General features: G+C 47.3%; 5 protein-coding genes and 1 non-coding gene across 9 annotated transcripts; 2 read left to right on the top strand and 4 right to left on the bottom strand.

The window, feature by feature from the left end:
- Positions 1-1642: 1642 nt before the first annotated feature.
- On the bottom strand, positions 1643-3067 carry LOC112891979. The gene has a single exon (XM_025959035.1). It carries the CDS (start codon positions 2798-2800, stop codon positions 2003-2005), a length of 798 nt encoding a protein of 265 aa, XP_025814820.1. The 5' UTR covers positions 2801-3067; the 3' UTR covers positions 1643-2002.
- Positions 3068-7223: 4156 nt separating this feature from the next.
- LOC112891060 (membrane-anchored ubiquitin-fold protein 3) lies at positions 7224-10893 on the top strand. Of its 2 annotated transcripts, none has more exons than XM_025957969.1 (3): positions 7224-7622; positions 9421-9588; positions 10390-10893. In XM_025957969.1, the coding sequence occupies exons 1-3, from the start codon at positions 7490-7492 to the stop codon at positions 10443-10445; spliced, it is 357 nt and encodes a 118-aa protein (XP_025813754.1). In that variant the 5' UTR covers positions 7224-7489; the 3' UTR covers positions 10446-10893. The 2 variants fall into 2 exon arrangements, with proteins under 2 accessions (XP_025813754.1, XP_025813746.1); XM_025957961.1 differs by having other exon boundaries at positions 7237-7622; positions 9421-9591.
- Positions 10894-11221: 328 nt separating this feature from the next.
- LOC112883639 (tRNA (carboxymethyluridine(34)-5-O)-methyltransferase) lies at positions 11222-14223 on the top strand. 2 transcript variants are annotated; one of them, XM_025949002.1, is made up of 3 exons: positions 11222-11482; positions 12226-13274; positions 13839-14223. In XM_025949002.1, exons 2-3 carry the CDS (start codon positions 12358-12360, stop codon positions 13921-13923), a joined length of 1002 nt encoding a protein of 333 aa, XP_025804787.1. In that variant the 5' UTR covers positions 11222-11482; positions 12226-12357; the 3' UTR covers positions 13924-14223. The 2 variants fall into 2 exon arrangements, with proteins under 2 accessions (XP_025804787.1, XP_025804766.1); XM_025948981.1 differs by having other exon boundaries at positions 12208-13274.
- A 153-nt stretch (positions 14224-14376) lies between these two features.
- Positions 14377-16849, bottom strand: LOC112878995 (pentatricopeptide repeat-containing protein PPR5, chloroplastic). Its single transcript, XM_025943308.1, has 2 exons — positions 16329-16849; positions 14377-15826 (listed from the first exon to the last, which is right to left on the bottom strand). The coding sequence occupies exons 1-2, from the start codon at positions 16653-16655 to the stop codon at positions 14654-14656; spliced, it is 1500 nt and encodes a 499-aa protein (XP_025799093.1). The 5' UTR covers positions 16656-16849; the 3' UTR covers positions 14377-14653.
- A 134-nt stretch (positions 16850-16983) lies between these two features.
- Positions 16984-17055, bottom strand: TRNAW-CCA. Its single transcript has one exon. It is a non-coding gene; the product is annotated as a tRNA-Trp (tRNA).
- Positions 17056-17626: 571 nt separating this feature from the next.
- LOC112872909 (ATP synthase delta chain, chloroplastic-like) lies at positions 17627-19311 on the bottom strand. 2 transcript variants are annotated; one of them, XM_025935941.1, is made up of 2 exons: positions 18430-19311; positions 17627-17847 (listed from the first exon to the last, which is right to left on the bottom strand). In XM_025935941.1, the coding sequence occupies exon 1, from the start codon at positions 19203-19205 to the stop codon at positions 18474-18476; it is 732 nt and encodes a 243-aa protein (XP_025791726.1). In that variant the 5' UTR covers positions 19206-19311; the 3' UTR covers positions 17627-17847; positions 18430-18473. The 2 variants fall into 2 exon arrangements, with proteins under 2 accessions (XP_025791726.1, XP_025791730.1); XM_025935945.1 differs by lacking the exon at positions 17627-17847 and adding an exon at positions 18005-18225.
- Positions 19312-25698: the final 6387 nt, after the last annotated feature.

The raw sequence follows: 25698 nt of genomic DNA, 5'->3' as shown, positions 1-25698 counted from the left end.
CAAAGTGAGACATAAAAGTATGCTTAATTTAATAGCAAATGGTTTCTTTTAACTTAGCATCCGACGATATATATTTATTGTCAATGAGACTTCTATCCATTGTTGTTGTATATGATTCCAACTATAGGTACCAATTACTTTCTTCTTTTATTGTTATCGGTGCTCGGCGTCTCTGTCTACTGGTTTGACGTGTATAATTGTTGACTTTTGGTGCAGAGTATCTCATTGACGAGGTTCTAAGTTTTGAAGCACTTAAACAACTAAAAATACATAGATTACAACCGACAAAAGCACACAAGTGAATAACAATGTCTTAGAGAAGTTTGTAATGAAGTGCTTTTGAGAATACGAGGGAAACGGAGGGCTTAGCAGCTTATTTGCATAAGTTTTTAACAGCAACGGTCCATCCGCTCATATGACCAGAGTCCCCGCACAGCCACCTCGAGGCACCGCGCGTGGTGGTCCCCACGTGGTAGTGGGTGGAGCTGTGTGTCATCCATTGGTCGCTTCGCCCCCGCGTGGGCCCCGCCGCGACCACCGGGTAGACGGCGCAGGCGCTGAACGAAGCAAGCGTGCCGAGCGGCCGGGGCGCCTGTCAGAGATAAAAATCCTCGTGCCGCCGTCCAGCTGGCGAGTACGTGTATGATTCCCTGACTCGATTAAAGTAGAAAATGGCACCAGATAATACCCAAAATTCCAAACGCACATGTCCATATTGCCAGATGCTGGTACATGTGTTAAGGGTAGATTTGAAGCCTCTAGCTGAGCTGCAGTGTTGGTAGTTGGTACATGTTTTTCTTTCGTGATGAACTGAGCATGTCACTGTCATCTCAGCGCACTATTTTTCCAGGGACACCCTCAATCATCATGCGGCAAAAAAGGGCTTTTATAGACGTGACAAATCACAACTGCCGCTCCTCTTTTGATACCTGTCAACGCCCTCCATGATACCGTTGCCCCCGTCCCGTTCCTCCTGAGAAAAGGCACTTTGCCAATAATTTTCTCTCCCCTGCCGTCAATTCAGAAACACCAGGAAATAAAAAAGATTCAGGAACATCAATAGCTGTAAAGAAAAATGGCTGAGCTAGCAAAGTAGCAGGTCAGAATTATAAAAAGGACGGTCAGTGGGGGCGCAGGTATAGTATCACAATCACTCGTAGCCAAGGCATTCTTTGGGTGTGAAATACTCCAGTACTCCTAAGCAGCAGTATTTTTGTTAGTGGTCGTAACACGGACAAACGGAACTCGCAAGGTGGAGCACCAGCGACTCACTGTCACCGCCTCGTTGTTTTGTTTTCCTTTGTGTCGTCTCGGCTGCCTCCTCAATGCGAGTGCCCCGGCGGGCCAGGGACAGCTGCGATACAGGAGGAGGCCGCGACCGCGACGTGGGGTTGGGAAACGGAAAGCGCACCGCCACCTGCCCGGAGGCGTCGCTGCAATCCGAGGACACGTGTTGCCTCGTCGTGCCCGCACGGCACGGGTGCTCGGGCGCGGCCTGAAATGCGCGCCTCTTCGTTCGTTTCCGCCTTCTTCTTCCTCCCCGACCACGACGAGGCCCATGGGCTGACCACCGGACGCACAGGCCGGCCTTCACGCGACGCAACATGTATAACGCTGCCAATGCTTGTTTGAAGGAACTTGGGCTTTTATCCAGTACTGTAGATTATCAGCAGGTTGATTGGGCTGATTGTCATTTGAACCCAGTTACCCAATTCTTCCTAATTACAAAACCCAAATTGATCTGTAAATACTGCTTCATTCGATCGTTGCTGCACATCGCCTCCATCGATCTTGTATGCAGCTCGCTAGAAGTCAAGCGAATAGGCATTCAACATCAGCGCCGGAGAACTCAGATAGACTGGCTACGACGAACATACGTTGAATCTCATTAGCTACTCTCTTCATCCGCCAATTAGGGCATGGTTATAATTTACAAGCCACTACTATGTACACGGATCTACAAAATTTGTTTCCTCCTCGCCCCCTCGGCCACAACGCCCCGTCAATGCACCATCCTCAGGCTGGGCATCTGGTGCAGCGAGCTGCTGCCGATCGGGTCCAACCTGAACACCTCCTCGAAGCACCCCGCGGAGGGCACCCGTGGCGGGGGCACCGCCGGAGGAGCTGCCACCGCCTCCTCCACGCCGCCGACGCCGGCTTCACCTCCTGTTGCCGGCGCGGCCGTGCCGTCGCCCGCCCGCGCAGCCCCGACGACGTTGCAGCATCCTTGTCGCGCGCTGCTCGGCTCCCGGAGCGGAGGCACCATCATCGGGGAATCGTCCTCGTGGTCGACGAGCTGCATGGTGAGGCGGTCGCCGCGGCGGCGGGCGCGGACGCACTCGGGGCGCACGACGGGCACTATCCGGATCACGAGCCGCCCGTCGCCGGTGCGCGTCCGCCGGAGCGCGCCGCGGGCGACCAGCGAGGGGATGGGCCGGGGCAGCCGGCGCCTCTGGCGCCGCCGCCCGTACGACACCCAGAATCCATCCAAGTCCTCCTCCTCCTCCTCCTCCGTGGTCATCCCGGCTTCCTTCTCCTTTGCGGCCTCCTTCATATCCTCCTCCTCCTCGTCATCCTTCTTTGCCGTTTTGATATCCTCGCAGTGCCCAATAATGGTTGTGCCGTCGTCGCCGCTTGCTCTGACGACGTCCTCGCCACCACCGGCACAGCAGCGCGACGCGACGGCTGCCCGCGTCACGACGGCGCCCCGGGCGGCGTCGGGCGCGGCGAGCAGGGATCGGAGCCCGGAGGCCGCGGCGCTGAATGTCTCGGCGGAGTGGGGCGCGGACGGCAGCAGCATCGCCGGGCGGGCGGGCGGGCGGATAAGGTAGCCCGATCGGGTGGGGGGAGCGAGCGCCGAAGCGATCGGCCGAGGAGGAGCTCGGCGGGCGCGCGCGTGTTGATCCGGGGTTGCGGGGTTGACGCGCGTTTTATACGTGGGCGGGGGCGCGTTCACTCTCCTCTTCTATCTCCGGGAAGGCAGGAAGTCGCGGGCGCCCGAGCGTCGCCCGTGACGACCAAAACGCCCGTGCGCCCGGCCAATTAATAGCCCGCCGGCCGGGGGGCGCCGACGCTCACTTGGCCTCCTCGGATAGGATTAGATGTGGCTCATGGAACCCCCGTGGCTAATTTATCCAGCCGCGGCCTCTGGACTCCTATATGGATGGCGCCCTGCTTACCAATCGTCGTGGCAGCGGCGGTTGGATCTGAGTTTGGGCGATCCATCTGAAACGAACCGACCGACCTCATCCGCCACCAAAAAGTCGGGACTCGTAGATCAACAGGACGGACTGCAGGTTTGAGATACTCCTGAGATCGTGAAACGCGCACAGGACAGAGGTAGCTGGGTCTGAATGAGAGGGAGCTCGTGACCGGCAGCCGAGTCACGGGGCCGCGAGCGAACCAACGGCTGGGGGTCGCGCCAGGTGCGCTGGACTCGTTGCTCTCGTCCGACGTGCCTGGTTGCAGAGGACAGAACATATCAGACAGGGACACGGGGGGTTGAGGGGGGTGGTGGTATAGGAAACCTGCGAGCGGAGGCTTTGCGAGGCGCGCGACTCGTGGGGATGAGAGGGAAAAGCCCGGTCAGCATCCAGGGAGGGCCTGGTGAGTATATAAGAAGAGGGAAATCTGGCCCACTGCGTCGCAAAAGCTCCCCTACCTAGCCCATAAACAAACGTTATCTAGGCCTCCGTTTTAGTCGAGTGGGCTTCCCAAGCATTTGGGCTCCACATGTTAAGCCCATTTGAAGCCTGTTTCGCTAGCATTTGCTGCTATCCTTGTCGCCGGCTTACTGCATCCATCAGTCTCCTGATCGCTGTGCAGTAGTGGCAGGCAGACATGCCATCCTGCCTGTAAGTCGTTGGAAAGCAGCAGCACCTGCCATTAGAGCCGTGCCGTTTGCTCGCAACACGAACGCCGACCGCGGGAGCACTACAAGTCTCGAACACTTCGCTCCACTGGCATCCAACTGACAGCGATTACTCCGTCTTTGCACCTCGTGTCGGCAGCTGGCCTGAAACCGCCAATCGTTCATGCGAATCAAGGTCATTCCATCAGCAGTCAGTTAAGCAATTCCGAGTTCACACATGAATACAAAAGCACCCGTCCACTATCAACTTCTCTTTCCCCATCCACCACGAAACTTGCTCGCCGCAGCATCAGCTCGGCGAGTGGATCACCAATTTGCAGACTTCCTCTGAGGACTGAACCCTGCAATGATTTTAGAAGCACAAGCGGGGCGCTTCTTTTCAGTTCACTGCACTGTCTCTCGCACGAATCACTCTCCACTTGTCTGAAAAAGTCTCAGCTTTTTCGTTCTTGGCAGACGCATCTACTCTCCTGCTCGATCGTGAGCTCTTGACAGCGGGGAAGGGAATGGATTCAGCTATCATGTCAGTAGTCAGTAGGGCCATGGTTCCACTACTAATAGCTAGGCACAAAGGCAGTTGCAGAGAGGTCTGACCAGCAAATCAGTGGCGTATCTGCTGCACACTAAACATGTCTTCCACTAACAAACATGCAGATTTGCACAAGCGCGGCCCTGTTGCTCAAGATAGAGACAAACCAAGCTGTAACAGGGTTGTGATAAAAAGGAATTACCTAAGGATAAAACAAGATAAGAGAGTGTAGTGGAGTTCCATATGCATCCAATCATTGGTCCATGCACGGGGTAGAAATAAAATCCCATAATTCCTAGTAAATTTATTCTCTTTTTCTGAAGGCCTGGGGATCAGATTCCAAGTTGCTCATAGAATAAACATTCCATAGATACAAAGAGTGATTCGTTTGTTTGAAAAAAAAACAAAGAGTGATTCTCTGTGAGCACTTTACAGGTGCCTTTGGATTCCTCAAAACGGCCAAGAGGCGGTGTTTCTAACAGCTCATAATTTGCAGATCAAACAGAAACAATATGATGATACCATGAGGGCACAGACGAAAGTGAGGGTGTCGTGATGCAGACGCACATGTATTAGCAGTATACTAGCATCAACCAGCAGGTGTTCTTACCTGTAATCAGGTAGGTAGGTAGGGGGTCCTCCAAACAATAATTCGAGCAAGCCGCGGCCTGCAGCTTATCCATTGCTTCTGGTAACCTTCTTCCTGTGATTTTCAGCTTCTTTTTTTTTTCAATTGCGTACCGACATGCTGTAACAATAAGGCTGTCACATCGAGCAATAAGATCCCTGAATACTTTTGACAGTGATGAACTAATGATTCAAGGAAAAGAGATAAGGCTAGAAGGATGCATGGTTTTGGAAATAGGCACCTGGAACTAATTGATATTTTGCTTCCTCAAAATATTCCTCTGACTACTTTGCTTGAAACACATAAACACATTACATCCATCTATCTATGATTGCTTGCTTGCGCGGAATCTAGAGCTAGCTCCGCTACACGACACTTCGGTGGTCTCTGCCACTACAAAAACAGCTACTTTTCTAGTACTTGAAAAACCATGGTGTATGTATATTGTCTGAAAAACAAGCTTATATTTTTTATTTGTTCCAGGTTGCAGTCTCCCAGCTTAATCAAAGCTGGGAAATGCAACGACACTCTTGTCATATACTCTAAACCTCTTTCTATCAGACGTTAAAATTTTCTTTAATGATACATGAACGGCTACTGTCACGACCTATTTGGTAGCAAGCACGTCACTGGTTTGACTGAGAAATAGTAATCCTTAACAAAAAAAAATTAACTTCTTATTAGCTGTAGCGATGTGTAGGGTTCAGTTCCATCAGGCCTCCAGGGCGTTGCCAATCATTTGCGTCGAGCACAAGTTATGTCTCAGCTGTCCTCATAATAACCCCTTCTTTAGAATCGGATCATACCTGACAAGCACCAGCTTCAATTCTGTATGCCGTTTAGTCATTTCATTTCACGAGTGTGGTTAGCACGTCGTAATCTCCCGTTTTGGCTGATGTTCAGCTGGTGTACAACGTCGCCAAGCTACCGTACCTTCAGTCCTAGAAGAGTGCATTCATCCATCCAGCACTTTCGAGACAGGTTATCCTAATCCATGGCCATAGATAAGACATCACCAACCAGTTTTGAAAAACTTGACACCCTGAGCGAACTCCAACGACTAGGTTGAAATGCTTTGCGAATTAAGCATCGATCGTTGCTGAACTTTTCGCCTTAAAATTAATCTGGATGCTACGTTCTTTTGACTATTACGTTTTGGGATCGCTAAGTTTTTTTTTCTTTTTGCATGTGCCTGTGACTTTGTGCTGATGATTGCCTGGAAAACTGGACGGAATATATGTTGAGCTGTTCTGGTTGGTGTGTGTGCAAGTTTATCGCGGGATCTGAATGGCAGCGCCGAGCTCTGATTGCGTTGGCTGCCTAGAATAATAGCCAACCATCGGAGGGCAGCTCATGATAATTCCCCAGCGGAATGCAGAAGTTGATTGGCCTTTGGCTTGGCCAGCCAGGAAATATACACTGCTTGTCGCCATGCTCAAGAACACGTACACGAGGCATTGCCGCATTGGGATCAGGAGACGTGTGGCGGTTCTGGAGATGGAAGGAGCTGCGTCTGCTGCAGTGCTGCTTCATGCTTTCGTACCACCTGTCCCGCGACATGGACGGCCATTTCGTTGCGATCAGGAACAATTTCTATATTCTCTGACCAATTCGTCTTTCAGAGTATCTAGGTTAGTCTTCTTGCAACTGTTTATAATTCAGGGAGAACTCATTTTGAGTCAACATACGACGGAAAAAAGAAATCAGTCTAAAATCCGGCCGGCATAGCCGCATATGCAAGATAGGATTGGATTCCGTCTAAAAATCTTTCTCCCAAAGCAATGCATCTTAATCGAGCTTTGGATTATGATGTGTATTTTTCAACTGTTTATGCTGAAAAACAAGCTCGACCTGTACCACCAATGAAGAAACAGAGACGAGAGAAATATTCTACATAACATGCCAAAAACCATGACTGCTGGAGTAGTACAGATATACAAACAGGGAAGAAGACGACGACGAGAGACGGGGGGCAGTCAAAGTACCCGAGATAGAAGCCATCGCCGACGTCGAATTCCGGCGATTCATTCCTCCTCCAGCTGCTGCCCGCCTCGCGCCGCGCCTTCCGCCTAGAATTCCCCGCTCGGCCTGGCCTCTCGCTTTCACACTCCAACCTCAGTCCATCACCATGGTTCGATGCCAAAACCGAAATTAAAACTTCTGCTTGGGCGTATCTGTCAATACACCGAGAGGAGGAAGCCCACTACCCCGTCTCTCTCTCTCTCTCTCTCTCTCTCTCTCTCTCTCTGGCTCTCGTCTTCCTCTCCTCCCCCACCGAGTCGCCGTCCCCTCGCTTTCACCCCACGCGGAAGCAAGAATTCGTCGTCAAAATCCCACCATCGCGTGTTTCTGTGGATTTTTTTGCTGCTTCCTTGCTGCTATGGGCCTCTGATCCGGGGCTTCGTGGATCTTGGGAAGAGGAGGTGGGGCGGCCGGCCGGCGGCGATCTGGCGGGAAGGAGATGGCCGGCGGGAAGGAGCCGATCGAGGTCAGGTTCCGGCTCTTCGACGGCACGGACATCGGGCCCACCAAGTACGACCCCTCCACCACAGTCTCCGCGCTCAAGGAGTTCATCCTCGCTCGGTGGCCGCAAGGTGAGGCCTATTGATTGGTAGCGCCCACACGTGCTCCGTCCCGATCTGCTGACAAGACAAGGATGCTTTAGTAATTTTGGGTGCAGAAGTATTCGCCGTGTCATGAGTTTCTTGGATCGTGTATTGCTTCTTTTTCGCTTTGTGCTCATGTTTTCAGTAGTCTTCCTGCAACCGCCTGTTGTTATGCTTGTGGCGTATGGTGCTCGTGGCATGCTTGATTTTTTTCCTGGATGCATGGTCAATTGAGTAGCGGAACTATGCAGTCTATGCTCCAGTTTTCTTGCTCAGCGAAGTCCTACAGCTGGCTATTCAATATTCGTTGATTAGCTTCTGTAGTATCCAATGTCTGACCATTCAATATTCGTTTATTAGCTTCATAAGTGTCCTGTAACTGGCTATGCCATATTCGTTTTATTGGCATCAGCAGAATCCTAGAACTGGCTATACCATAGTTAAGTGATAATTACCCTTCTTATTGTATTTTATATGGACTTTTGATTGTGAAAACAATTGCCAAGTTTGTGGCAGAAGAGTGAAATAGAGTACTTTTTTTTGGAAACAGTTGAATAACAAACCATTGGTGGAATGGATGGACAAACAAGGTCCCTTATTTTGCTTGCTGTAAAAGATGCAAAAAACACATGGCCATGTTAATAATTGTTATCTATCTTCTGATTAACTATTTACTCTCTTGTAGTATGTCAACTTGTCAAGGGAGCTCCGGTAGCGCTAAGGAAAGATTTTAATGGAGAAATTCAACAATTCAACCTTTCACCGTGGATACACATCTGGCTAATAATTTAGCCTATGATGTTATCTGTTCATCTTATTAGATGAGGGCAAACAATTAATTCTTAACTCTAAATTGTCTGGTTCTTGTGCATCTGCTGCTTTGGAGAAATCATTTGGACATATGTGCTGTTTCTGAATTGAACATTGGCTTCATTAAATAGTATATCACATGAAAAATAATTTGGATGCCAGCTCACATTTAAGAATGTTAGTCAGCATGGACCGTACATGAAATTACTGACAAACACAGCTTAAGCACTAAGCAGAAGTTTTCATCTTAACAGTTAGAGCATCTTACGTCTTCCCGCAGAAGCCATTTTGGAACATGTTCAGAAATAATAAGTTAATCTTGTACAGCTGAATAACTTGTTTACATTAGATAAAAATAGGAACGATTCATCAGTAGAAGTGCAAATCTAAATTCTGATAATGAATCTATAAGTAATGACAGTTCTCTGATTCTTCCACTTGTTGAAGGAACTTCCCTTGGTATGAATTCATGAACTACTTGCATGAGCTGCTCTTACATGAGAACCAAGGTCTAGATCAAGTAAAAAATGAAGCCTTTTCTGGCTGAATCATATCTGAAAACTATATTGATACTTTTGCCTGCATTCGCAACATAAGCAATGTGTGCTTGCACATGCCTGCACTTGTTGACTGACACATACGGATGCAAACCGTCTTGAACAATTGAACATGATATATTCCTTGTCTCATTGCCAGTAATCTATTTGAAGGGTATCTGCATCTATTCTGCTAGCCTCATCAAGTTAGCAATTTTGCATTTCAATCTGGGAATAGTGCAATAGCACATTCTATTTTCTGTCTCTGAGATCCTTGGTTGATTATGCTGGAAACTTTCTGTGCGGTCATATCTTGACCTACATTTAGGAACTTCTCCCCGTGCTAATTCTCTCTTCTGCAATCCATGCCTGCTGTTCTTAGTTCTTACTTGCTCTGTTAAACATTGAATGCAATTTGTTCTTTTCATTTCTGCTAACAGATAAGGATATAGCTCCAAAAACTGTCAATGACTTGAAGCTTATCAATGCTGGAAGGATACTGGAGAATAACCGAACACTTGCAGAGTCCCGTGTTCCAGTAGGAGAGGTCCCAGGAGGTGTAATTACAATGCATGTGGTAGTGCGACCTCCACAAGCTGACAAAAACAGTGGTATTGCCGACAATTTCAGCCTTTTATTCATATCGTTTTCTTGGTTCCTTTGATGGAGGACCTATATTTCTATTTCCATATGAATTGAAGTGTACTTTATGACCTTCAGCGTTTGGAACATACTGCCTATCAATCTTATGGTAGTGAACGCGTCTAGGCGGGCATCTCTGATTAAATACTACAACCTGAAAGATGTTTCCAGTTATTCAATGGGAATTTAAGGCCTGTTTGGTGTGGCGCCTAGGACGCCACACCGCGCCTAACTTGTGGCGGCCAAAACGGCCGCCGCACCCGCGGCAAAAAAAGTTAGGCGCGGTGTGGCAGGTGCGGCGGCCCTCCAAACAGGTCCTTAGACCTTTAGTTTCAGTAGGTTTGTGCTTACCAGCAATACACCCGTATTCAAGTTATTAAGCTAGCTGAGCTGCTTGTATGCAGGACTTCTTTTTTACTTTGTTTTGGGGTACATATGGGTGCATGCACTAGTATCACACAATTAACCGTGACTAGTTATGCAAACTTTCAAACATACAAACCACGAGACAACCTTTAATCAGTTCCAGCGCAACAAGTCTCGAGGCACTTAGAATTGCCAAGCTAGCACTCGTACCAACTTACTTGATGTGATGGGATGTTTGGGCGATAATATGATACATGCCCACTAATAGACATGCATACTGAATAATTCCTATTTGTGGTTTTATGTTATTATCTCAACTGTGATGCTGGAAGCTACAATGTGATATTCTTTTGACACTTGTGAACGTACCTCTAACATGTTATTCGCCTATAATTTTGCAGAGAAGCAGCTTGCCAATTCCCCCAAGCAGAACAGATGTGGATGCACCATACTCTGATAAGACGCCTGCTTGATGCTGTACAATCTGTGTAGTCCTAGGATTTTGCATCTGCTTTGTTCTGTTCACATGAGTGTGAATTCATTTTGACATCCAATTCTTGAAGCCATTCAAATCCCAGAAATATATATACTAAATATCCGACAAATATGCCTTGGAATGGAGATTTCTGGAGGGCGAATTCTGATCGTCGTGTTGTAACAAGCGGGAATGGAGGATTGGATGCTTCCTGTTGTGTAAATTGTAATGTCACAAAACAGAAAAAAAGCGTTTCTTTTTCCTTTTTGTTTCTTTCCTGCTAAGTTGACTTTATATCGATTCTTTTTAGCTCTGTTTCTTTGTCTCGTGTAACAGAAATATTGTACTCTTATGTATGTAACTTGAAAAAAGGAGTAATGTATGCTGTTCTGGGAAAGGAAAATAGGGGAAGAAATTGTATGGGTTATAATTTTGCATTTTTTTGTGTGAATGTGACCTGACCACAGTAGCACTGATTCATTGATTAAGTCTTAGTCTCAGTGCATATGCGACCTTTTTTGTTCCCTTGATGCATGCACTGTGAGTCTAATTGCACGGCCACTTGTATCCGGTATTAGATATGTATCCGATACGCGCTCGATACAATATACGTATCCATAATACATGGAGTATCCGGGGAAAAACTAAATAACAGGATTTCCCATACGTGGGCCGAGACGTACAGAGACTTTTTTCCGGATACGGCCCAACACACTTGGCCCATTACTATTCGTCTGCCCCAAACAGGCAAACACACACCGCCGCATCACGCCGCAGCAAAACACGCACGCCGCCGCCGCCCGCCCGCCCGCAACGAGGACACGGCAAGCCCACCTGCGGCCTGCCAAAGGCTAGCCGGCGAGCTTTCGCTTCTGCTCCCCATCCCCGCCTCCGCCTCTTAGCGCGGCAGACTCTGCGCGGGCGACGCCGCAACCCGCCGGGACCTCCTCATCCTCGTCCTATTGCTACTACCGGCGTCCGCCGTCCTCCAGTCCCCCACGACCTCCGGGAGCTGCGGGGTGTGTATCTGCCCTCTCCTATTCTCGATCTAGTGTTCTTCTTCTTGGTTCTTTCTTCCACTAGCTGATCTAGTTTTCTGCCCTTCTTATTATTCCTCGATTTATTACCGGCCGCGGGTAGATGACAGGAACAAATTTCAAGTAGTTCTAGTGCTAGCGTAGCTTCAGCAGCCATTACAGACATCAAGGCTCCACTGATGGATCATGTCACCATTTTAGAGGGACCTAAGGCCCTGTTTGTTTCACACCCCAGCTATAAACTGGGGAGGCATCTTATTGGAATATATAAGCTGGCCTGTCGATTATTATAATTATAGCTCGCTTGGGTGGATTGTTCGTAGTACCTTCCCTTCACTGGTCGCTGCGCTGTGAGTTGCGACAATGTGACCGATCAATCTGAATCTAAATCTTCAAACTTCGTCCAATGATTTGTGGATTTGCATGCCGGTGATGGCATACTAATCCAATCCCATCGAATACATGGTTCAGTCCACTCTACATGGGGTTAATCCTTATTTTTGTAAAGCTAGTTTATCTGAAGGTCTGAAACATAGCAACTCTCTTGTTACAATTGCCGCATGGTGCTACTCTTCTCCCCCACTGTCTTATCTGTTGACCGCCATTGTTGAACCAAAGCTAAACTGCCTTTTTTTAGTAATTTCATCTTTTAATCAAATTGGATGCACCAGCAAACTGGTTAGGCTAATTCATATATCTTTTCACAGAGGGCTTGTATGATACAGGTATTTTCAGGGATAACAGCAAGAAACTTTCATAGAACCATACATGCATCTAATCTGTATAGTATAAGCTTTCGGCACAAAGAATTATTTTGCTGGAAGCCGACGTGTCAACATATTACCACCAACAATTCAATGAGGCCAAATGATTTGATTGGGGCTCAGGACAGGGTGCCTGCTGAAGGAAACTGCAATTGCTCCTCAAGTGTTCAGTCCACTCCAGAAATTGAGAAGAAGTATGTGCATCGTGTCTATGATGCCATAGCTCCTCATTTTAGCGCAACTAGATTTGCTAAATGGCCCAAGGTTGCAGAATTCTTGAATTCCCTGAGGTCAGGGTCGGTTGTACTGGATGCTGGCTGTGGTAATGGCAAGTATTTGGGCTTCAACCCTGATTGTTTCTTCATAGGATGTGATATAAGCTCTCCACTTATTGAGATATGTGCTGGGAGAGGACATGAGGTGTTGGTCGCTGATGCTGTCAACCTCCCATACAGGGATAATTTTGGTGATGCAGCGATTTCAATTGCAGTGTTGCATCATTTAAGTACTGATGATAGGCGGAGGAAGGCCATAGAAGAGCTAATCCGTGTTGTCCGGAGAGGTGGTCTTGTGCTCATCACAGTCTGGGCTAGGGAGCAGGAAGACAAGTCATTGCTCAACAAGTGGACTCCCCTCTATGAGAAGTACACTGAAGAGTGGGTTGATCAGAGCAGTCCTCCAGTACGTAGTCAATCTGCAACTCTTCTGGAAAGCATTGCAGAAACTGATGAAGATGCTGGTGTAATGAAGCAAGCAGATGATCGATTGAAAAAAAATCATGATGGTGTTGAGGATAAGACCATTACAGCCTGTAGTAATTCAAATGCTGATGAGAATGAGAAAAACCAGCAGGAATACTTTGTTCCATGGCATCTACCATTTCACCGAGCTGAAATCAGTGGTGCATCTGCTGCTGCTCTTGAGAACGGATTTGCAAAGAAAGATGAGAAGAAGGGCACGGTGGTCTACAATCGTTATTATCATGTCTTTGTTGAAGGAGAACTTCAAAGGTGGAGTATTCTTACTCTACATTCACACGAAGAAGTTTACTTCCTGGCCCTCCTTTTGTTTTTAAGTACCTGCATAAATCCACACCCTACATTTGTTGTCACCAATACACCATAGTACACCATAGTAGTGATGGCTCATAGAAGCTTTCTGCTTCATCGTTTTGATTTTAGTTATTCTGCTGTTTTATTTGCAATTCTTTTCTCTTGATCAATATCAATATGTTTGTTAGTTGCAAAAGGCTGAAAAAATGGAATGGCTAAAAAGGGTGACACCACCTGTTAAAAGCAGTTTGATGACATTGACATTTGGCTGGCTGTCTTTTACTCTTTTATTGAATCTTTGTTGATTCGAGGTAATCCAGAAAGGCTACCTTATACTTCTATGGCATTCACGTCGCTACCTGTCACTTTGATTGTCTTATCAGGGTTGTAAACACAAATGTTATTGTAGAGAAGAAAACAGAATCTGCCACTTGCACTTCATAAGCATATATTACTTTCGTTTTGCTGTATCTCAGTTCTTTTGATTCGGAATATCTCATATCATGAGCTTCTTAATTTCAGATTAGTCTCTGGAATAAAGAGTGCTGCTATTGTTGACCAGTTCTATGACAAATCCAACTGGTGCATTGTTCTCGAGAAGCTTTGAGCTGCAGGGAAAGGGATGGCAGAAGAAGTCATTTGAAGCTGGTATTTATGGAACCTCAGTGGTAGGCGAGCTCACTGTTTTGAGCTCGAAATGTATGAGGCTGACGCAAGCAACCTTTTGTTCGATACTTCATGAGTGTTTGCCTGTTCAGCATCGCAATTTTTAAGTCTTATCTTACGTCAGATTGCCCAGTATTTAGAGGGCCATCTGGACTTGTAGAAATTTTGCTGTCGTTCTTATTGACTTTGTGAATGATTGCTCTTACTGTTTTGATATGAGTTTCGGTTGTTTTACGTAAAATGGAGCCCGTCGTTTGAACTCTCGCATGATGGACATGTTTCGCATCAGTTATGGTACTTGTGTTTCACATAAGCGAACATTCTCTGAAGTAATGTGCTGCGCATGCATGCCATTCCAGTTCCCAGTTTTATGTCAACAATGATAGACCTGTAATAAATGAAGAGTACAAACAACATGAATTCTAGTGATGTCCAATGGTCAACTCGAAGCAAAAATTCCTACGCTTATATAACCACAGAATGAGTGTACAAGCAGATTGTGCCGAAGCACGAAAGGTGTAAGCATTCATCAATTGGGGAAGAAGAGGAACATAAGAGATTTAGAGCAACGGCCCATATAGCTCCAAGTACACTATTAACGGTTTCTGGGGTAGATCGAATGTGTTCTTTCTGATGTCAGGCAGTTTGACGAGCTTCTTCAAACTGACCGTCTATGTAGCAGCTACTTGCCAAACACTTACATTTGGCTTGATAGAAGTAGCTGCTTCTGAATCGCCTGCAGAATTTGCACTTGGCTTGTTTGCAGTGTTTGCGGCTGATGATGTCCTGGGTTTCCTCTCAGAGGTGCCAAATGCTTCCAAAGCGTCCAGGAAGAACTTTTTATTCGGAACGATCCCCTGCTTATTCATTCCCTTGAGCAACTTCTGCACAAGTACCTTATCGTTTGCTTTGGTGTAGGCCTTGTAGAGCAGCTTGTATGTGGAACCACTGGGCACAACACCTTTCTGAAGTACAGTATCCAGCAGCCGATCTGCTTCTGTGTGCAAGCCGTTCATGCAGTAGGCATCAAGCATCGCGTTCAATGAAGACAGGTTCACTTTGTTTTGTGAGTTGACAAGCTCATCAAATATCTGCCGGGCCCTTGAGACACAATCACAATGTGCATACATCATGATGAGGCATTCCTGTGTCACATAGTTCGGTTTGAATCCCAATTCCTCCATCTTCCCAAGCACAGATTCTGCTTTCTCCCTGAGCCTTGCTTTCCCATAATTTGTTATCATGGAATTAAACGTTGGGTGGGTAGGCCTCTCCTTTGACCGCAGTAGGCTCTTGAACACCTGCTCCATTTTATCGAATGTCTGCTTTCGTCCATATGAATCTATGAGTATATTGAACGTGATCACATCTGGACGGCATTGCTTGCTTTTCATCCGCAGCAACACAGATTCCATCTCTTTGATCATGCCATTCTTCCCATATGCATCAATCACTCCATTATAAGTGTATATATCAGGGGAGACTATACTTTCATCCAGATCCTTGAACAAGATATCTACCTGCTTCGTATCACCAGCCTGAGCAAAAGCTCTTAAAAGGATGTTGTATGTCACAATCGTTGGTTGGCATCTCTCTATACACTTCATCTTCTCAAAATAGCCAAGAGCTTTCGCCAAAGCCTTACTCTTATCTCGCGAATGCAGGTGTGCACCGATAAGAGAGTTATACACAGAAGTGTCTGGTTTGCACCCGCTGTTCCGCATCTGAGAGAACAGCCACATTGCCATACGTATCTGGCCTTTCCTTCCCATTACAGATATCAACTTGGAGTAGATGCCATTGTCAGCAACATACCACCTTTGTTTCTGCATCCATCTGAAAACCTAGCAAAATACGACAATATGGAATCAGTAGTAAAACAAAGTCAGCAACATACCACCTTTGTTTCTGCATCCATCTGAAAACCTAGCAAAATACGACAATATGGAATCAGTAGTAAAACAAAACTAGAAAGGCCCACCTAGCTGAAATTTAACGATTGCTCTCTTGCTAATCACTAATGAAGCTAAAATATGCTTCTGTGATTATATTGGTGTTCACAGAGAATCAGTGAAGGACATAGAAACGAATGCCACCCGTGGTAAGATTCAGCAGCTATGGAGAAGTGCAGTCCTTCGTTCTCTGGGAGGATCACAGAGTACTGGAATCATCTTCATAGATAAATTAGAACCAGTATACTACCCACATACAGGGGGAAACATTGGTTCATGAATCATCATGAGTTCATGACTCACAGACCAATCCTAAGTTTCTAACCCAAGATTTGCAATGCTCAAGTTTCCACACCATAACTCCAGGAGTAATATACAGGACCCATGTGCTGACCTCGAGACACTGGAGCCATGCGTCGCGGCGGCCGAGCTCCTCGAAGAGGAGGAAGCAGTGCTCGGTGCGGACCACCCGCACGTGCCGGTCCAGTACCGGAACCAGCCGCTCCTTGCCGCCGCCCGTCCTCCGCAGAAGCGAGCGCACCAGCTCCGCCGCCTCAGCCGCCTCGTCCACCCCCTCCGCCGCCACGGCGCCCGCGCCCCTCCGCTTGCTCCGTGCCGCCAGCGCCACATGGCGCGCGGCGGCGGCGGCGCCCGCGCCTTGGCTTGGGGACGGCGGGTGGCGCTGCGGCCATGGTTTCGATGTGCTCGAGTAGGCAAACATCGGGTTGGATCGAAGGAAGGGTACGGTTTAGTCCCGCATTGGATTGCGGTGTGCTTGCACAATTGCGCTGGCGGCAATGGCAAATTGCGATAGCTCGCAGCGCCGGGAGGGGAGGGGCTCCGCCGCTGTCTCCCTCGGTTGGCCGGTTGGGCGGGCCGGAGGGGAGAGGAAGGGGATAGCCGGATAGGGGAGGAGGATTTTGCTTAGTGGAATGTGAGCGGTTGGGATCGGCGGCTGCGGATGCTTAGTGGTAGATGGACGGCGGGGATTAGACGAATTACACAGGAGCATTAGGCAAAAAAAAAGAGGTTCCGCTTGGACCGGGGTTTGAACCCGACGTGAATCGAACACGCAACCTTCTGATCTGGAGTCAGACGCGCTACCATTGCGCCACGGATCCTTGGTGGCCGATGCTCATAACACAGTAATAAATAGTGTATTAATCCAGCCACAAAATTTCTTGCTGGGCTCTAGTTCAACGAATGCTTTTGCTCGTCAGCTGGACGACCTGCAGTTCTAGCATAGCAGCCGCGCGTTCGAAGTCGCAACTGTTTGTGGAATTGCTGAATTAGGCATGGACTTCACAGCACGCAGGGGAATATGCCCCAAATTACGCTGTGACTCATCATCCGGAAACAATCAGCTAAGCATCACTAGCATCCGGAACGATTGCTTCTGACCATTATGTGAGCGCGATTAGACGGTTGGTCACCTTTTCATGGAGTTCCCATTCAGCCGGGAAGTTTGGAGCGGAATTGGAGCTTGGGTCAACAGAGCCATGCTTTTCATTTTTCAACCACCAAGCTGGATTAAACGCCACAGTGAACACCAGATGCATTTTCCGGCGAAGTTACGGAGCGCAAGGCCGCAAGCAGACGCGACATGATCTTATGTCCTTGTGGACAACTAACTATTCACGGGCATCCGATACTAACTTCCTCAGCTCTATCAGCGTGTGTGTAACTGAGACGGGAGGAGTAAACTCAGCTATATTCGAGTGTTTTAAACGTATTACAGGGAAAAAAGGAGGAAAACAATTACATACGCTCCCCGCCAAAAAAAAATGGAAAAGGAAATGCAGAAAAGAATGTCCGTCCATACGTATTTGAGCCACCACCATTGATCTGCACAGGTTTGACGGGGAGAGGACCAACATCCCCGCTTGATTCTTACAGTTCCCAGAGAGTAGCAGCTGCAAAGATGAATAACCACTTCAAATTTAGATTTTGCAATTGGCAAAAATCAAATTGACAGCTCTGCAGCTCAAGAACAGTTGGGTGCAAGTCTGGAAGATCCGAGTTACGCAATTGGGGCGTTTGTGTTTGTAGTGATCTGAATTACTCTACTCGTTTAGGCACTCTGATTTCTGAACCTTCCTCTTCCCACCCAAAGTGCGTACTCACATCACACCTCGCGTTCATTGAAGCTATAAGCTACTTATGTTTACAAATCAACACCGTAGATTATGCCAAGGCTCTGTACCAAATCATTGCATTTCCACCACTTTCTCTACTTTAGAACCAATTTCAATTTTCAAGTAGTTTCTTCCTTTGACTGTCTCCACTTAAGTCTGAAATATGAAAGAACATCTATCAACATTGCGGATATGACACAGAACTAAGCTATACACTTTGTCTTCAAATTACGCACAATGCTAGGAAGCCAAGACAAGCACACAATACGAATCCTGGAACCCAGGTATGTAGTATTCATCGCTCATTCAATCAGAGAATGATAAAGAAGAAGAGCAGGGAGGGAAGGCAACAGAAAGGACCTAGGCTTCAAGGGCGCGGATTGACGCCTAAGGCCGGATCAGACTTAGAGGGCGACGGAGGGCAGCTCGAACTCTGAGGCGATCTCCTCAATCTGCTTCCGGACGCTCATGTCGATGAAGTTGGATCCGTCGCGGCCGTACTGCACAGTGAAGCCGGCGATGAGCTCCGGGTCGAGCTGCGTCTTGAGGCGGACGTTCTGGGCGCCGGTCATCTTCTGGACGTGCTGCGCGATCTGCGCGAGGTCCTTCGACTCGAGCTGCACGACTGAGGTGACGGTAGCGACCTCGGTGCCGCTGAGCGCGTTGTAGACGTTCTCGAACTCGGTGACGATCTGCGGCACGATCCCCGCGCGGAAGTTGTCGACGACGACGTTGAGGAAGTTGACGACGTGCGGCTGCAGCTCGGACGACTTGGCGATCTCGTCGATGAGCTGGGTCTTCTCCTCGCGCGGCACAGTGGGGTTGTCGAAGAACTCGGCGACGGCCTCGTCGGCGAAGATCTTCTCCAGCTTCTCCATGTCGGAGAGGGTCTTTTCGAGGGTGCCGTTCTCGGCGGCCACCTCGGACAGCGCGGACGCGTAGCTCTCCGCGGCGGCGTCGGCCGCGGCGCGGGGCCTGGCGAGGTCCCCGCGGCGGTGGGGCGGGGCCAGGCGGAGCGAGGGGAGCCCCCGCGCCGCTCGGGCGAAGGAGGCGGACCGCGGCCCCGCGCCGGAGGAGGGGGATGCCACGGCGGCGGCCGGGCGGAGGGTGAAGGAGGCGAGGCGGAGCGCGGCCATCGCGTCGCGGAGCGTGCGGTGGCAGGGGAGGACTCGGGGAGGGAGTGCGGCTTGGCTGGCTGGGCTGGGCTGGCCTGGCTTTGGTTGGCTTGGGGAGGGCGAGACGGGAGAGAAGAGGGGTTTGGGGGTGGGGAGCGGACGGGCGGGATGCGGTGGCCGCCGGATCGCACGGCGGTGGGGCTCGAGGGCGTGGCCTGGCCGGAGTCCGGAGACGTGTGGCCGGTGGTGGGATGAGGTGGATAAGAAACGGATGGATGGTCGTGTGCGCGTGACGGCACCATAGATAGCGGCCGCGGGGGTGTCGCCGCCAGGGGAATGGTTGCGGACCGGCGGTGGAAGCGGAGAAAACCGCGACGAAACCGTCGCCGTTTCACGCCTCGGTCAGCAAACACAAATTTTGTACTAAAAAAAATACCAAAAACAAGTCTATGAGACAGCAAGCACAAAGCTGAATTGAGCTCGAGGATTAGTTATTTCATTTTGTTGATCTGCTATGCTTTAAGACAGTGGAGCAGCCCATGTAGAAATAGGCATCATACGAAGGCTCAAGAGCTTATGTACAAATTTTATATATATTAAGAGCCTAGTTGCAAATTGATACCCTCCATAAAAGGACCCTAGAGGTTATTAGATGAGAATTTTTTTGGGAGCACTCCATATTTGTACCGTCCTCTCTCTCATTTAAATCTTTGAAGCTCTTTTTTATCTCTCGGCTGTCTCGGAGTTTAATGCCCACCACGTGTTTGGTTCGAGAATAAAATTTCAAAAAGAGAGAATCTGAGAACCAAGCACCCTTCGGAGGGAGGAGCTCCGAAGGAAGGACACAAGCAAATTACCTTCGGAGGTGACGCAAGAACCGGATATTCCTGATTGGTGACGTTTGCAGTCTTCCTTCGGTGATTAGACTTTTACCACCCCCTCGGTCTTGCACCGATGCTCCCGGATGTTCTCATCCTGCCTGATTAACGAGCTTTTTTAAAAAAAGTTTTAAAAAATAAAATTCGAAAAAGGTGTGTCGGTTGGGAAAAATTCGAAAAATGGGTACCTCCCGCCCGTTGATCGGGCGGGAGGCTTGGGGCCGGGGACCTTCCGCCCATCCAGCGGGCGGGAGGTTCCCCGAGGGCCTCTTCACGAATAAGAAACTTTTCTTATTCGCGAAGAGATCCCCGCGGGGGCGTCCCGCCCATCCAACGGGCGGGATGTAGTGCCGAGGGCCATCCTGCCCGTTGGGCGGGCGGGAGGTCCCCCCTCCCCCCCCCCCCCCGCTATATAAGCCCCCACCTGCACCTAAATTTCAATTTTATTCAGCAAAAACCAGGAAAAAAAGAAAGAGAGAAGAGGAAGAGAGAAGAGGAAGCGGCGAAGCCCTGTTCATACGTCGATTTGGAGGTATATTCTCATTCTAATCGTATAATTAATTAAAAATAACTATAATCTAGAAAATATTTCTTAGGGTAGTTATGTTTTGAATAGTTTTTAGTATTTTCAATTATTTTTAGTATAATTTATATTCTGAATAGTTTAGAATCTGGAAAATATAATCTGGGAATCGCTAAAACTTAGGGTCATTGTGTATTAATATGTAGTATAACTAGTTTATTAATGATTGACAGATATGTCTTCCGAGAAGGGTATTTTCAGTATATATTACGGAGAAGTAAATGTGATTTATGGGCCGAATGGGGTAGATTTAAGTGAATTCAACTGTACGGTCAGAGGAATTACCAGACCGCACGAGAGGACATTTGAATCCCTATGCAACTGGTTAATGAGGGGATTAAGGATTAATCAGGAGACACACACTGTGAGTGTTCAGTGCGTCATAAATCGTACCACTCACGCTTTGATCTGGGAGCTGATGCCACTTGTAAGCAACGAGGACTGGTTAACTTATGTGCAAAATGCAAGTCATTGGTAATGGCCACTGGTACTCCTTGTCAGTGTGCACCAGAACTCTTTGATAAACATTGAAGCTACTCCAGGAGATAAAAATATTGATGAAGAAGTTGAGAAACCAAACATTGAGGCAGGTGGCACCGCAGCACCTCAATGCGTGGCTGATGAGGGGGAGAACATACCCATTATTGTTGAATAGCTGCAAGACGAAGAACGTGAATTGGATGAAGCAATGAATGCCGATTCGTCTGATGATGACGAGGATGTGCCTGAAGAATGAGTAAGCAGCGACTTCAGTCATCTTATCGTAGACGAGGGATTTAGCGTGCCTTCAGATTGCAGCGAGAACGAAGTTGTCAAGGGTGCGAGGTATCACTCAATTGATGAGGTGAAGGAAGCTGTTAAGTACTGGTCTCTCTCTTATGCGAGAGTTCAAAACAGTCGAGTGCAATTCTCGTAAGTACGATATGGTATGTGTGAAGTAGGGCTGTCCGTGGCGGGTGCATGCCTATAAGGGTAAATGGAAAAATTATTAGGAATGCTCAATTATCACTCAGCACACTTGTCATTTGCCGGGGGTGCAGAAGACCCATCGCAACCTTACATCGCAATGCATCGCAAATGAGATGTACGGGATGACAGTAGAGAATATATCATTTGAACCAAAGTCTATTATCACGCATTCCAACACTGTCGGCCTCTCCTGTGCATCGATGGGACCTTTCTCACAGGAAAGCATAGATTGCAAATGCTGACAGCTATTGGAGTGGATGGAAATAATCAATTGCTTCCTATTGCTTTTGCTTTTGTTGAGAGTGAGAACACAGACAATTGGTACTGGTTCATGGAACGGGTTAAGCTTGCAGTCGTTTGGGATAGGGAAGATGTCTGCCTCATCCATGATCGTCACGCCGGCATACTAAGGGCAATACTAAATTTGCAGGAGGGGTGTGTGGAGACCGGAGAGCCGCCCAAGTGGCGTGATGTTCGCAGTAGGTGGTGCATGAGACACGTCGGTGCAAACTTTTTCAGATAATTCAAGAACAAGCACCTTATGGATATGTTCAAGAGGCTATGCAAGAAAACAAATCAATAAAAAATTAAGAAGCAGTGGCAGAAACTTGATGAACTGACCGGGAAGAAAAGAAGCGAGGACGCAGCAAAAACCAGAACTGCATAGGATGAAGCAGAGGCTTTGTATCCTTTGTCAACCGATACTGCACATACTCGCAGAAGGTCTGGGTCAGCGGTGAAAACCTTTTCAGAATGGATTGAAAATGAACCGAAGGAGAAGCGGGTGTTGCTTTACGATACCGATGGTGCAAGGTACGGCATAATGACCACCAACTTCGTCGAGATTTACAATTGTGTGCTGCGAGGTGTTCGTGGGCTTCACTGGTTGCAATTGTGGAATTCATCATCTGCGGATGTACCGATTATTTTAGGGATCGGTTCACTAAAAATCAGGCATACATGCAAGAATCCTAACATATATTTTAGGAGAATAATGACAGAATATATGACTAAGAAGCCAGCTAGCGCCCAGCTACACCACGTACGACAATGTGGTACACAGGAGCTCAAGTTTGAGGTAGCTCGCAAAGACAGAGCACGACGTGGCATGAGACTGACTTGGCATTTGTATATTTAAACTTATTTGTTATCATACTATTTTATTTTTAATGGCTTCATGTATCGTACTATCGTAATATTTGGATTCTACGTTGCAAAACGTTATCGCTTAACCATCTTAATACGAGTTTTAGATACCGTAATATTCTTCGTAAAATTGAACTAAATTTTTTTATATCTACAAAAGAGTATGGTGAATAAATCTTGTATTTGAAAAAAGTATGAATTTTAAATAGTTTGTAAAATATTAATTCCAACAAAAAATAAGCAGGGGGATGCATCCCGCCCACTGGGCGGGCGGGATGCCTCAGGGGCCTCTTCGCGAATAAAAAATATTTCTTATTCGCGAAGAGACCCTCGGGAGGGGCCTCTGGAACCTCCCGCCCGCTGGATAGGCGGGAGATCCCCGGCCCCACGCCTCCCGTCCGATCAACGGGCGGGAGGTACCTATTTTTTGAATTTTTCCCAACCGGCACCCCTTTTTCGAAATTTTTTTAAGCCCTTTTTTTTAAAATTCCTTGATTAACCCCCGGTGAGGACATCACAATTCTTTGGCCCAAGACGAAGCCCAACGGACCTGCTTCGGTCCACTCATCAGATAAGCTCGTACTACACTCCTCGGCCTATCTCATCGAACGAAGTCATATGCAATGCCACACCCTCTGGTCATGTGCTGGACCCATTACCCCTTCGGGTGGTTACTATTTTTGCTAAAGTCGTTTCTGCTTCGTTTCTACATTATTTAGTTGCCTTTAAATTTACATAGAGATTTATCTTCACTTCCTTTTTTATAGATTTATCTTCACTTCCTTTTTTATACAGTGAAGTATATGCTTGTTAGATTCAATATGCCAAGGTGCTCTTTTTCATGCTCATAAAACGAACTATATTTTGGTGCCTAACAAGTTTTTTAGATAGTTTTATCTTATTTTTCTTGTACCTTCATGTAAAAGAATACCTTTCTCGTATCATACAAGGAATACCTTCCCTCAAGAAATACCCTCGGTCGGGAGGAATCTTCGACGATTTTTCTTTTCATTGATCAGATTATTTTTCACCATTCGTCGGTGATTCAGAGTTGGTTTTTACCTTTTCGGAATCAATTTTTCACCCTTCGGTGTTGACTCGAGGTTGGATTTCACCCGTCGGAATCAACTTTTCACCCTTCGGTATTGACTCGAGGTTGATTTTTACCCTTCGGAATCAACTTTTCACCTTTTGGTGGAGACTCCGAGCTAGTTTTTACCTGTCGGAATTAACTTTTCACCCTTTTGTAGTGACTCAAAGTTGGTTTTTACCCTTCAGAATTAATTTTTTCTCTTTGCTGGTGATTTGGAATCAGTTTTTGAACCCTTCGGAATAAACTTTTCATCCTTCGGTGACTGGAGTTGATTTTCACCCTTCGAAATAAATTTTTCACTCTTCGGAATCAGCCTTTTCCTTTGCATGCTTGTTTTTTACCCCTTGAAGTTGAAGCCCATCAGATCCTCCTCTTCGGAGACCAGACCTAGGAAGGTCCAGGTACGCAGTACTAGCATGCCATGTCGGTGGTCTCCTTTTTAATAAAATGGTAAAAACTCAGCTACCGAGGGGTTTCGAATTATTGGCGGAGCCAAATTCGGGCTTCGGCTTTGTACAAGCAGAAAGGGACGTGGCTAGCTAGCTGCTGTCATCGATGATGAAGTCTTGACTTCATTAAGTATGAAGCAACCGAAGCTTCGGTTTATTCATGGGCTTCGGTGAAATACGAAGCTTTGGTTTATTCATGGGCTTCGGTACAACGCAACCGAAGCTGTCAGCATCATTGGGCTTCGGTTAGTGTGAAACTGCAGCTATTTCACCATTTATCTTCAGATATTTATGAGAATTGTAGACAGCTAACCTTCGGATGTCAGTAATTTATTTCCACCCTTCAGCATAAATAGAAAGTTTCCTAGCAGCCCAACGGAGGAGCTTGGGGGTCGCAGCTTCGGCGGCATCCGGGCTTATTGGGCTTCAGCAGATGCTTCCTTTATCCTTCGGTCATAATAGCCTGAGCAGTATTGGGCTTCAAGTTGAATCGCGCCTTGGCTTACCTGATCAACTGCAGTGCGGCGCTGTTGACTATTGGGCTTCGGCATGTCCATGTTTATGGGCCTCGGCGGCGCAACTTTTGGGCTTCGGTATATTAACTGCAGTTCAACTCCAGAAATGACGAAGGCAATATCTGTATATTGGGCTTCCGTCTGCATGCTAGAGTTTCGGGCCGCCCCGGTTATCGGGCTAGAGCAGCCCATCTCCAGTTCCTATACATAGCTTCGCAGCGCGGCAGTCGCTGAGTTTTTTTGTAAAAAGGGGATTAAAAAAAACAAAATTCGAAAAAGGGGTGCCAGTTGGAGAAATTTAGAGAAATGGGTGCCTCCCGCCCGCTGAAAGGAGCCTCCCGCCCAACCATAGGGCGGGATGCTCAAAAAAAATTTCCAGGGACCTCTTCGCGAATAAGAAAACTTTTTTTATTCGCGAAGAGGTCCCTGAAGCAGGCTTCCCGCCCGGCCACTGGGCGGGATGCCTCCCGCCCGGCCACTGGGCGGGATGCCGTGCACTGCTATTTCATGTGTGTGTGTTTTCTGGCTTCCAAAATTTGTAATAATTCACAGAAAAATCCAAAAATAGCAAAACTAGTTTTGTTAGAAACTAGATTTCAAACTCTATAACTTTTGTTAATGGAGTTTAGTTTGAAACAAAATACTTTTACCCCTATTTTAAAATTAAGATTAAGGACAGTTTATGCTTAACTTTAGGATTTCATGCTTTGTTGTTTATGAAGTTTGGTATGACTATTCTATAAAATCTAGGTATCTTTGTGCAAAGTTTCAAACTCAAATTTGATGTAAATTTAACTTCTTTTATCTTGAATTTTTCAAATTTGAAATGTTAACTAAACCTAATTATAACCCTTTTCTAATTAAAATCTATTGTTATTCTC

This window comes from Panicum hallii, chromosome 1 (genome assembly GCF_002211085.1).
Source record: "Panicum hallii strain FIL2 chromosome 1, PHallii_v3.1, whole genome shotgun sequence".
In the NCBI taxonomy this organism is placed as follows: Eukaryota; Viridiplantae; Streptophyta; class Magnoliopsida; order Poales; family Poaceae; genus Panicum; species Panicum hallii.
Note: the sequence above shows the minus strand (reverse complement) of the source record. Positions and strands in the feature narration are given on the sequence as shown.